Source organism: Monodon monoceros, unplaced genomic scaffold (genome assembly GCF_005190385.1).
Source record: "Monodon monoceros isolate NGI ecotype Baffin Bay Population unplaced genomic scaffold, NGI_Narwhal_1 Super_Scaffold_6, whole genome shotgun sequence".
NCBI lineage: Eukaryota > Metazoa > Chordata > Mammalia > Artiodactyla > Monodontidae > Monodon > Monodon monoceros.
The window spans coordinates 32612257-32624855 of NW_021703783.1; the positions used below are offsets into that span (position 1 = coordinate 32612257).

The 12599-nt window shown below is 43.7% G+C and overlaps 1 protein-coding gene across 1 annotated transcript in view; it reads right to left on the minus strand.

The window, feature by feature from the left end:
- ADAMTS20 (ADAM metallopeptidase with thrombospondin type 1 motif 20) overlaps nucleotides 1-11681 on the minus strand; it is a 207060-nt gene extending 195379 nt beyond the window's left edge. The window contains exons 1-2 of the mRNA XM_029205295.1: nucleotides 11263-11681; nucleotides 10321-10682 (exon numbers count right to left, since the gene is read on the minus strand). Of these exons, the coding sequence (XP_029061128.1) occupies nucleotides 10321-10682; nucleotides 11263-11353 (453 nt within the window). The 5' untranslated portion in view covers nucleotides 11354-11681. The remainder of the gene's footprint in view (nucleotides 1-10320; nucleotides 10683-11262) is intronic.
- Nucleotides 11682-12599: the final 918 nt, after the last annotated feature.

Below are 12599 nucleotides of genomic sequence, written 5' to 3' on the forward strand. Positions count from 1 at the left end.
TGTTGCTTTAAATTCCATTGCAAAGAGCATATGTAAATCACTATTTTAACTGAATAGTCACTGCAAGCTGTTTAAATGATTAGGGCAATTATAGTCATAAATTCTTCTTTACATTCATAATTATTACCACATCAACTTCTCCTTAAAGGTACCAAAGCCTTTACTATTTTTACAGTTCCCAAACCTAAAACATTGCCTGAGACGTAGCAGGCACTCAACACATATCTGTAGAAATAAACATTTTTTTAAATAAATTTATCTATTTTATTTTTGGCTGTGTTGGGTCTTCGTTGCTTCACGTAGGCTTTCTCTAGTTGCAGCGAGCAGGGGCTACTCTTCGTTGCGGTGCGCGGGCTTCTCATTGTGGTGGTTTCTCTTGTTGCGGAGCCCGGGCTCTAGGCACATGGGCTTCAGTAGTTGTGGCTCACGGGCTTAGCTGCTCCATGGCATGTGGGATCTTCCCGGACCAGGGCTCAAGCCCATGTCCCCTGCATTGGCAGGCAGATTCTTAACCACTGCGCCACCAGGGAAGCCCGAAATAAACATTTTTGTAACATGGTAAAGTACCTGATTTTCCCCCCGTATACCCTTTAGTAATCCTTTTTTTTTTTCCTCTAATATTCTTAAGTTACAATAGTTTAGGGACTTGTCTGAGATATAGTTACATGATTTTGTTTTCTTTTAATGCTGAAAAGTAAAATGTGTAGGTGCTCTTGGTTACATAATGTGCTAGTATATTAGGATTACACATTTTTAAAAGGCTTAAAAATTAAGGAAATTCCATCAGATATACTGAAATTCTAGTCTGTAAAATAGAAAAATTTATAAAGAATTCATCTATTTCTTAGATACTTTTCTAGTATACTATACTCTAGCATATTTCATTCATTCTACCAGTGCTTATTTCCCAAATATAACTACAAATCCCTTATTTTCAATACATACCAAAATTCCAGCTTTATTTGCTTTCCCAGAAAAAATAATTAACTATACTTAGAGGTAACAAAGACTACTTTTGAAACTTGAGTAAATGGACCCATGGGAAAGAATCACTTTCTACCTTTTTTAAAAAGCATGCTGAGCAGAAGAAATGTGATAGCATCCTGGTAAAAGATACAAATAGGAATGAGGCAGCTTGTTACTCATCCCAAAACTATTTTGAATAATGTCACACTTTCCCCAAACAATACTGTAAATATCTATACCTTGAAAACATTTTTTATATACCTTTTGGATCAAACTCTGACTATGGGGTACTTCTATGATAATGTTCCAATAAACCCACACATGGGTCCAACCTGCACTCCCATGTGAAAGATGAATATAGTTGTTTCGAGTCCATCAGCACTTCCTTTAGTCATGCTGGAACACTCTAGCCTGCTAATAATACTGCCTTTATAACTCAGAGGCCTTTTCTTCAACAAAACCTCATGCTTAAAAGAGTAATTTCAAGAAAAAATAATTTGTCCTCAAAGGGGTTTGCCCATATTTATCAATGAAGGACTTAAAAGCATTATGCTTCCAGCAATTTTTCTATAAGCCACCCCACTGCAGAGGACTTTCTCTTCAAAAAATAAAAATATTAGAGCTTTGCCTAAAGGCTCCTAAGGAAGCACTTATTTTTTTTTTTCAGCTTGGAAAGGAACCTCGTAAGGCATTGGAGGACTTAATAAAACAGGTGGTTCGTAGAATTATATTTAGATCATGCCATATTTTTAGCAACCTGCCTATCTGCGGAGGGGCACTGCAATTTGATTCAGGAGAAATGCCAATCAAATTTCAAAGTCTTTTGATGACTATTAAAAGTAGCATAACTAGTTTTCACTTGGGCAAAGGGTTCCCATTTACTTGAAGCAATGATCTTCCATTTGCCAAGGCAGCAAGTGATTATGCAACTGGTTCCAATTTACTCTCATAGGTCAAAATTTTTATGTTTAGAGAATTTTTATACAATAGTTTTTCCAAACTGTTCTTATTTCAGTATTTTGACATTCATTCATATATTTTTCCCTAAATACATGGCAAACACATGTATTATAGCCACCAATAATAATGTACTCTCAGATTTTATTAAAGGGTGAAAACAACAAGCACAAAATTTAAACCATTTGGACTCTTTTCCCAAATCATTTACAGTTATCACATAAGCACTGGCAGCTATAGAACTAGTTCAAAATAAAGGTACTATTAAACAAGGCAATTATTTACAGCCAATACTGAGAATTTATTTTAGTAACAGATTGCTCTCAACTATTAATAAAATTGGATTTTCATTTAAGGACTGAATCACTGGTAATTACTACCATGAAGACTAAAATGTTTAGTTTCTCAATCTTTAATCATATGTCATATTAGAATCAGTTTGATGCTATTTGTAATAAGAAAGCCTGAGTATGAGTCCTGGGTCTGCACTCATGGAATCTTGGGCAAGCCACTTCATATCTCAAACCTCAGTTCCATGACTTATAAAACAAAACAAATAATTCTATCTACCTAACTTCCTTAGAAAGACAATGTGTGTTAAAATGATGTCAGTAACTGTTTTGAAAGTGAGTATAGTTTGATATAGGATGGAAAAGTCTCCACTAAAAACACAAATGTTACAGCTACCCTTTTTTACCCTAAGCAGAGGGTAAGTGTTATGTAATAAAAGGTCATGAAGGTTAACTCTGAGATTCATCTTTATTTTAGGGTACTCTGTTCAATGCAAAAGATATTTTCCCCTGACAGTTCCTCATTATAACACCACTGACCACACCTAGGAAATAGCGTATTATACATAAGCACACATTGAATGAATGAATCGATGATATGAAGAATATGTAATTGGCCGCAGAAGCCTAAAGCAGAAGATCCATTGCAAAGTTTTTGAAAAGAGAGTTTCTCTCCTCTAGTAGCATTCTTTATTCCCCATTCCACAGGGCAATTCCAGATCTCCAGTATAAATGTGAGAGGAAACATTGCTGATACTCACCTAAAAAGACACTGCTCTCTCACCACACCCCTACCCATGAGGATCAAGAAAATAAGACAGACTCTGGACTCATCTACCCGAGATTCTTGCAGCCAAATGATTCAGCTACATAAATAGTGTCCCAGCAACATCACTAACAAGGAGTGAATTCTGTAACATTTCTCTTTTTTGTAGGCACTGAGGTATGTTTGAGGTCACATGAACTCACTAAAAGTGGAGAGAACTGTCAAAGAAATGGCCACATTTCTTTGACCTGTGGGGTCCAGGTAGTGGTTCTCAGGACAGCCTCTGCCATCCTCTTACTAAAACATCTGCAGAGACATAAAGCCCAAAGTCATTATAACAATTCGAAATTTAAAGCAGTAAGAAATGATAAAGAACTACTCTGTAGGTATATAATGGAAAGATGTTCATGATATATTGTCAAAATGTTATAAAGCAATATTACTTAACAAAGATATATGTATACAACCTGGTCAGCTCTTTGTACAGAAGATGGGACAAAGAAAAGAAGGCTCAGGATGGATCTGGAAAGATGAGTAGGAGTTTAAGGCAAAGGACATTCTAGACAAAAAGAAGAGTAAATATAAATTCAAACCATTATGAAGATTAAAGTAAACCTATGAGAGAATCAAACAAATGTTTCTAGAATAAGTATCTCTTTCTTTCTTTCTCCTGTTATTAACTTTCCTGGTTAATGGCTACAGGGATCACTCAGTCATTTAAGTCAGAGTCATTAGAACCATTTTGGTTGTCTGCTCTTCTGGTCCAAAATTCTAATGGGTCTCCTACAAGGTGGCTTAACTTCAGCACTACTGACATTTTGATAATTCTTCATTGTAGGAGGGTATTCTGGGCATTGTTGGATGTTTAGCAACATCCCTGGCCTCTACCCACCCGATGCAGGTAGCTTCCCTTGCCCCCGGTACAGCTGTGACAACCGAGTGTCCCCAGACTCTGCCAAGTGTTCCCCGGGGGGACAAAACTGCCCCAGTTGAGAACCACTGGTCTCATAGTGCACCTTCCACAGGGACCCAACTCTTCTCGCCACTGCAACCACATTGCTTCCTGCGGCTCCCATTCCCTGCTCTTCCTTACTGCAGTGGTAATCTCCTCAGCACCTCGCTGCCTCCCCTGCTCCTTGCACCATGGTGCATAAGGGCAGACCCCTCCCAACACATCAAACTAACCCACCATCTACAGTCTAAGCCTTCACGCTTTCGCAGTACATTCCAGGCCTTAATCTGACTTCAACCTTACCTTTCACCCTCACCTCCTAATGCACCCTACTCTTCAGCTGCAGAGACCCACAAGAAGCCCTTGAATTTTCACATCCCCAAATGTTTATTCATCCCTCAAAGTCCAGCTGAGAAGCCTCCTCCAGCCCAGGTCTCATAACACTCTTCCTCCCTCCTTCCTCAAAGTTCACCCAGCACTCCTTGTACGCCTCTGTTAACAGTATTTAACAGATTATTTTCATTGAGTGTGTGTACATGTGCCCGGCGTCACTATGTGGTGGCCCTGAGAATGCTGAGCATAATTGACCAAGGACCCCCACTCCAGGTTTTGAGATCCATCCGTGCGTGTGCCCCAGCCATATCTCCCATGCACCGCTCCAGACAGTAACTGAGTGTGGCAAGGATATGAAGAGGAAACTCATTCTTAGGAGGCAAGGCACCGTTGTCCCAGGCAAATCTGGCTTGAGGGGTGCTTTGCTGAACCTTGCTTAGACTGCCCGGAAGCCTGGGATGCTTCTACCCAACATTTTCATCCTCTCTTCACCTGTTTCAGACTCCACTGCTCGCTCCTTTTTTCTAACGCAGACACTTCCTCTATTAAACTCTTTGCACATTTAATCCCACCTTACTATCTGCTTCGTGGAGGACCTAGGCTAACACGCGAATGTTAAAGGTAGAGGCATACGAAATTCTCCCTAGTGTTGCTTGAGTATTTGACTAAGTATAGGAATAACTAAAAGGGATCCTTATGGGTTTTCCAACAAAAAAATATGAATACAGAATGGCATGTGTAATGACCTGAGGCTATGTGACTTCTGAGCAAATAGGAAGTTTCAAAAATAAAGTTTTCTAAGAAGACAAAAACCGGTAAAGACACTGCTGATAGTTTCCATACATTTATTTCCTGTCTGAACATGGAGGTACTACAGCACCTAAATAATCAGTCATCAGAGGGCATTAGTGCCTGACATGCCACAGAATGGTTCACATGAGAAACTTCAAAAAAGTACACACAGCCACTGCTCCGTGAGAATACTGTATAAGCCAGATGCAATGTCTGGTTTTATGACATCTGGAAACTGTTTCTTTCAACCAAAAAGACTGCATTGATTCAAATCCCACGAAGAAACAGTGAAGCTAATTGTCTAGGCGGTCGGGTTAGTCCCTGAGGGCCTTTGGAAGAAGGGAACCCAACCAGGTAATGTAAGAGAGCTGGTAGAGCGACAGGGGTTGTTGGGAATAGCCTCTGTACAATTTACATATGCCATTCTGACAAGGATATGCCCCAAATATTACAACTTATGGATACTGACCTCTACTTTGGCAAGAGTGTATCAACATCATGAGAAAATAGATAATATGGCCATGAAAACAAAGTTTAGAGTTGAATCAAGAGATATTAACGCCTGATAACTATATATTCTGTGACTTTATCAATGAACTAAAAACAGAGTTTGATTAGCCATTATATTACATATAGGTAAATTTATGATTTGGCTCTATTTTCATATCTACTATAGATTTTAGAAATGTCAAAAAAAATAATCAGAAATGTTTGAATTATGTGATAAATACTTACACTTAGAAGAAAGAAAAGTTACAGAGAAAGAAAGATTAGAAAAGCAAAAGTAGGGCTTCCCTGGTGGCGCAGTGGTTGAGAGTCCGCCTGCCGATGCAGGGGACACGGGTTCATGCCCCGGACCAGGAAGATCCCACATGGCGCGGAGCGGCTGGCCTGTGAGCCATGGCCGCTGAGCCTGCGCGTCCGGAGCCTGTGCTCCGCAACGGGAGAGGCCACAGCAGTGAGAGGCCTGCGTACCGCAAAAAAAAAAAAAAAAAAGATATTTGGCATATAAAAATTTATATACTCGGGGCTTCCCTGCTGGCGCAGTGGTTGAGAGTCCGCCTGCCAATGCAGGGAACAGGGAACACGGGTTCGTGCCCCGGTCCGGGAAGATCCCACATGCCGCGGAGTGGCTGGGCCCGTGAGCCATGGCCGCTGAGCCTGCGCGTCCGGAGCCTGTGCTCCAAAACGCGAGAGGCCACAACAGTGAGAGGCCCGCGTACCGCAAAAAGAAAAAAAAGAAAGAAAGAAAAAAAAAAAAGAAAAGCAAAAGTTATACCCACAGGAAACAAAGAAAATTTCTGGCAGACTCATAGCCCCTCTGGTTCTTGGGCCCAAAACACTTAAGAAAACTAAACAATACAAGTCATGGTTCAGTGGTTTAGTGAAAGAGAAAAACACGTAAATACTAAGACTTCTAGAAGTGGGGAAAAAAAGTAGCTGTGTAGAAATTAAAAGAAAACGTTAGTTTATATGTTTGAGGTTAATGCAACACTAGCAACTGAATGAAATCAATAAGTATGTTGTGATGTCAATTTTTTTAAATGGTTGTATGTACAGAGATATTTGGAAAGTAGTAACTTGGTTTGTATTCCCTTCCTTTAAAAGTCACATTCCTCAGTAGCCACCAGAGAAAGGAAAGGTAGATGCTACCTCAAATGGGAAGATGGAAGGGGAACAGCTCAAATGAATGAGATATGAGAGGGGAACTCAGTGGATTCCAGGAAGAAAAGAACGATGGAGGCAATGGATACGGCTGGGAAGATGTATGTGCACTGACTTCTCCACTGGGGGTTTAAGGCCCTGGAGGCAGAAGGCACGTTACATAGTTTAGGAGGACTGCCAAGAGAAGTGCTTTAGCATGCTATGTGGGACTCAAGGGACGGACCTCTACAAGCCCCGCCCCCCCACACACACTCACACATGCACTCACTGAAATAGAGGTGTGGCAGAGTTTGGCGAAGGGAGGGATCAAGTCCCCCTAGACTTTCATATGCCATGAAGGGTCTCAGAGCCTTAGAGGGGTCTGGAAGATTACCACTAGCATCAGCAAACCACCTTATGTGGAGAGAGCACTGCAGCAGGAGCTAAGTGACCCTGTGTTGAAGGCTGCACATGCAGCAGCCAGACAAGAAGCCAACTAGGTGTTGCATCCAGAACTCAGAGGGATACGCAGCGACAGAGAGCCCAGGTAGGAAAGAGTCAGTGAGCCCCAACTGAGCAAAGAAAAGCCACAAGTTCTCAGGCCCAGAATTCAGCGGCTGGTGCCAAAAAAATGCAAGGAGGCTGAGGCACAAAGGACATCGGAGGCTAGAGGAACTGGAGGACAGCATGATTTCCCCACCTTCCTCCCAAACAATACAGAGGCCTCAGAACACTTTACTGCCCTGTATGAGGTCAGTTTTCATCAATGGTCAACATTTGCTTGAATCCAGCCATGACAATGAACATTAGCAGAAAAAAAATGAGGAAGTCACACACTCATTCAATATATTCAGGAAAAGCATCTGATTAAGTACAACATCCATTCACGATTAAAAGCAAACTAAAAGCAAAGAGCAACTAGCAAAAGAGAACTTCAATAGGACTGGCTCTAAAAATCCTTCAGTAAATCTCAACTTTAGTGTTTAATGGACTGACAAAAATCAAAGCTGAATCATCACAGGCGCACACATGCAAAGTCACAAAGATGAGCTGGGAAGCAGTAGGAGCAGGGCTGGAAGTGAGCATTACTGACATCTTGGGCATTGTATCGAGGAGGATCTGCAAAAACTCAGCTGGTCCAGGTTGTGGGTAACACAACTTTATCTGGATCTAAAGATTAATCTGAGACTAAAAAACAGGAATCTGATATAATAATAAATGGACTCTAAAACCTACCAGAAGTTCCACCATTTGATGAAACTATTATTCTAAAGAGTGCTCAGGATAGAGTCAAGGTAGAAATTAAAAAAATCATAAATATACAGCTAATATCCGTTATAGTGCTAATATCACAAGGGAGAAAAATCAAAGAAATCTCACTAATCTCATCAGTGATTTAGACTTATAATGGGTCCTGATCATACTTCTAAAAGATTTTTAGATCCTGATACCTCTAGTTATGTGCTGTATTACTGGAAACTTTCTATCTCTGCTGTGACTGATATCCTCAACACAGCCCTACACATACAGAGAAATGGAGATAAAGCTGAGTTACATAGGTATGAAAATATGTTTTTAGATGTTAAATCAAACTCTGATAATATCAGTAAGTCCACCAAAAGCAAAGTACATACATAAATCAAATTAATAATGCATGATAACTAAACAATTATATCCAAATTGACACAGTGACAGGAAAAGGATGAACTCCTGTTATGACTTTAAAACATTTCCAACTGTTTTTTGATTTCAAAAAGGAGATATTGAATAATAATTTGAACTACACAAAAATTATGAATCAACATGAGCAGAAACATCACTCCTAATAATGCTTCCCATCTGGAATTTTTTCCATGCCTTAAATACTAAATCAAGAAAACATACTGACCATGACAAATTTGTGGTAGTAAATCTAGAATTTTCTAGACAAACTAAACATTTTGAAAGGTTCTAGAAAAGAGAGTATTTTTCTTTCCTTTGATGTGTAGATGGCTGTGTAAATATTAGTGTGTTTCTGCCATTCTGATGTTGCATTTTACACTTATCTACAGCTGAAAACTGTCCAAGGCGTATATATATATATGTATACGTACATATATATATCAAGATAATAGCAGAAAAAAGAACAAAGAGGTGTTCCAAATCTACTTAGTAATGACCAATACTCACACCCAGGAAGACATCTTATACCAATTACCCTGAAAGGAAGTATTACATTTGGCCTAGAAAGAACTGTTATCAATTTTCTACTTCATCAAAGAGTAAACAATGTTGGTGTTCTGAAATTCATCTAAAATTTGCCCAACAAAAGCTAGAATACTTGGAAAGAATCCTGTAGCCAAATTCTTAGTTGTTTCTTCTTGAACACGTATGTATCAGAGGAGTTAATGATAAAGTGAGTTCATATATGTTTTAATGTAAGTGTTCTCAACCAGAGGTTCCATGAACTTGGATGAGAAAGACATCTTTATTTTCCCTAACCTCTGATACATAACATTTCCTTCAATTATGATTGTAGGTAAAACCAGAGACATTGTGACTTTGTCGGCAATAAAATAATAGCTACTTCAACTCTAATGTAATGTAGTACAAAACTATCCGGATTGTTTATTCTCATTACCACTACAAAAGTATAGAAGTAAGTAGTCCCCTCCCCAATAGATATTATTTAACGCATTAATAAAGAAGGATGTATTATGACACCACAAATTCTAATACTTGTAACATTTGATTACTGTTAGTACTTAAAAGGAAGCCAATTAAATAACATGTATGCTATTTTACACATTTAAATTATGCTGAGAGGAGGCCCTGGGTTTCCCCTAGAATGCTGAAAAGTTGATGGCAAAAAAAAAAAAAAAGTTTAGAACCTCTGTTTTAGAGGGAGATAAACAAATAAAACACATAGAACCCAATATTTTATTTCATTTCCTCTCTCCGCAATGAGGTTTTTACAAAATCCACATCTTTTACTCTTGTCACTCTAATGATCATTTCTCATTTGCTGGCACCAGATCTTTGTAGATGCTCTACATTTTTAAGTGCAGTGCATTTTAAACTGGCATATTCAACCTTTTCCCCATCTTGTACTTCACAGATTAATGGCCATCCCCATAGTAGCAAAAAAAAAACAAAACAAAAAAACAAACAAAAACTCTTTGTTTTCAAACCTTTTCATTTATTCATTTTCTATTCATTCTATCATTCTTCATTCAAGGAATAAAAGTAACTTCAGAGGAGTCTGCCTTAATAGATGGTCCAGAATGGGTGTGTCTGAATGAAGGAGGCTGTTGTCCTGCTGGAAACCACACTTCCTGTGTAGCAGAAAGCCACTCCCCACCTCCCTGACTAGCTCAGCTTCTGACACTCTTTCTCGCAGCTTTGCACAGAAGGGTCAGTTTTGCCCAGCAGGGAGAGACATGCTGATCCTCCAAACCCTTCTCCCCACTGCAAGAAAGGAGTGGCCTCTGGCTTGGGTTCATCTAGGTGTTAATCCCTCTGGTGGCCCACTCTGATCTCTTGGGTCAACCAACCGCCCATTCGGGAAAAGTCAATGCCCGGCTCCCTGAACAAGCAAGGATGGATCCCAAGAAAATGCCAAGGGACCCGAGCGCGCTTACCAAGCCTCCACAAAGGCTGAAGACGGCTGTGTGATCCTCCCGAGCATTGACCTGGCCGCGGTAGAAGCAGTGGCGCAGGTCTGGGGGCGCCGTGCGGCGCTCCTCAGCCCGGAGCGCAGGGGCTCCCAAGTGCACCTCGGTGTAGCCGGCAGCCAGGAAGGCCGCGTCGGCGCTCAGGTTCAGCTGGAAGACCTGGCCGTAGGCGCGGATTCGGTAGTGGGTCCTGAACGGCGTGGGCTCCAGCGCCTCGGCGCTGCGCTTCCTCCGGCTGAAGTGGTGGCTCTTTGGGAACACTTCGCCGAACTCATTGACCCGCGCGGGGGTCACCACTTCGTAGGAGGCCAGTGTCCTCACCAAGGCTTCTGCAACCACAGCGAAAAGGCCGTTGAGCCCCTACCCGTTTCCAACTCCCCAGCGCCGAACTTCTTCAACCAAACGTCCCAGCCAGAGATCCGAGGCCCCAGGTCCCCATACCCCCGGCGGGGCGCGACGAAAGAACACACGCTGGCGAGCGCGCGCGCACGCACACACACGTGCGCTCTGTGAGTGTGCCTGCCTGCTTTCCCACAACCCCGATTCGCTCCACCCTCCCCAAGCAGGGACCCTGACACTCAGGGCCCTCAGCAGCACCTCCTTCTCGCGCCCCTCTTCGCCCCCCTGCCGCCGCCAACTCGTGCCCCGCGGGCGCCCGCGCCACCCTGCTCCACGCGTTCCCGCCGCGTGGTCCCCGGAGGGAAACGTGTGCCCCGCGCGCGATTCCTCGAAACACCGCGCAGCCGCAACCTCCGGGGATGCTTGGGGCTGACTGATCCCGGAGTCCCGAGAGTCCCGGCTGGGCCAGGGTCCCCCAGCGGGCAGAACCGCTCCCCCCGCCTCCGTCCGCCCGTCCCACTCGGGCACGCGCCCCACCACGCTGCTGAAGGCGCCCCGCGGTGACCTTACCCTGCCTGGGGTGGAAGTGAACTTCCCAAGACCTGGTGATGAAGAGCGACAGCTGGTAGAGCAGCCCCGTCAGCCACTTGGCCACCCGCATGGTTCCACCGGGGGGATCCCGACCGGGGAGGCCAACCAGAGACGCCTGCCGCCCCGCCGGCTTCCCCGCGCTCCGCTGCCTCTCCTCCCTCTCGCCTGCCGCTCTCCGCGCCGGCAGCCGCGGCGCCTCAGCAGCCTCCGGAGCAGCAGCCCCGGCCCCGGGCCGGCCCGTCGCGCCACACCGCCAGCCTCCGCTCGCTGAGCCACTGCTTCATCGCACTGCAGCCCCGCAGCCTCCGGCTCGCAGTCGGCAGCCTCGCTCCGCTTCCTGCGCCCGCACAGCCCTCAGAAGCCCTCTCCTTGCGTCCAGCCCAGCGCGAGGAAGCGACCCGACCTAGCAGGAACGGTGCCAATATAGCCACCCCGGGCCTGGCGAGCTGGGGGGGAGAGCCCGCCCCCAGGGTCCGGGCCCGGCCAATCAGCTGGAGGCGCGGCCCGGGCTCGCCCTCCGGCGCGCTGCCCGCCCCCAGCCCCTAGCCGCAAGCGGAGTGCGGTCGCCGCAGGCTCCGGCTGTGGGCGTGCAGCGTGGTGAGTAGCCCGAGGCCCAGTTGGACACCATCCCGGTACCCGTAAAACCTAGGACTGATACAAGTTGCGCGGCCGAGGTCCAGATAGGGGATAGGTGTGCGAGGTTTTAGTTCTTACAATGAAATGGCAAGCATGAGAAGGAAAGTTTCTGTCATGTTTCACGGGAATTTTAGGCTTCTCAAACAAGATAAAGTAAGCTACAGCGGAAAATTCTTGTAGGCAGAGGATGCTACCAGCGAAGCTTAATGGCCAGGCCTCATTTGCAAGTACCCCTGTGCACCCGGGGGGTTGTTGTGAGTTTCAGTGTTGGAGGGGAAAGCAAAGGTGAGGTTGCAATCAGCAAACACTTCTGGGTGAGAATTTCTGGCAGTTGCCAGAGAAAAAAGGATCTCAGTCTCCAAAGTTCCAGTAACTTATTGTGACTTTTTTCATTTCAGTATTCATTTTTGTACTTAATTTTGTATAAAGGGCCCCCCAAAATTATATAAATGTCAAGCCCCGCGAAACTTGGGTCTGCCCCTGGGTCATTGTTTTTATGAGACTTTCTGCTGGTAGTTTCACAGTATTCATATGTCTTTTGTTTATAATATCCAAATGACCCCATGTATCCACAGTTATCTTCCTCAGCAATTATTGTAGCTCTGAATCCAGTTGAGTCATCTTGTGTCTGTTAAATTGGATAAACCTCAATGGCAACAGAAAGCAGTCATCATTTCAGA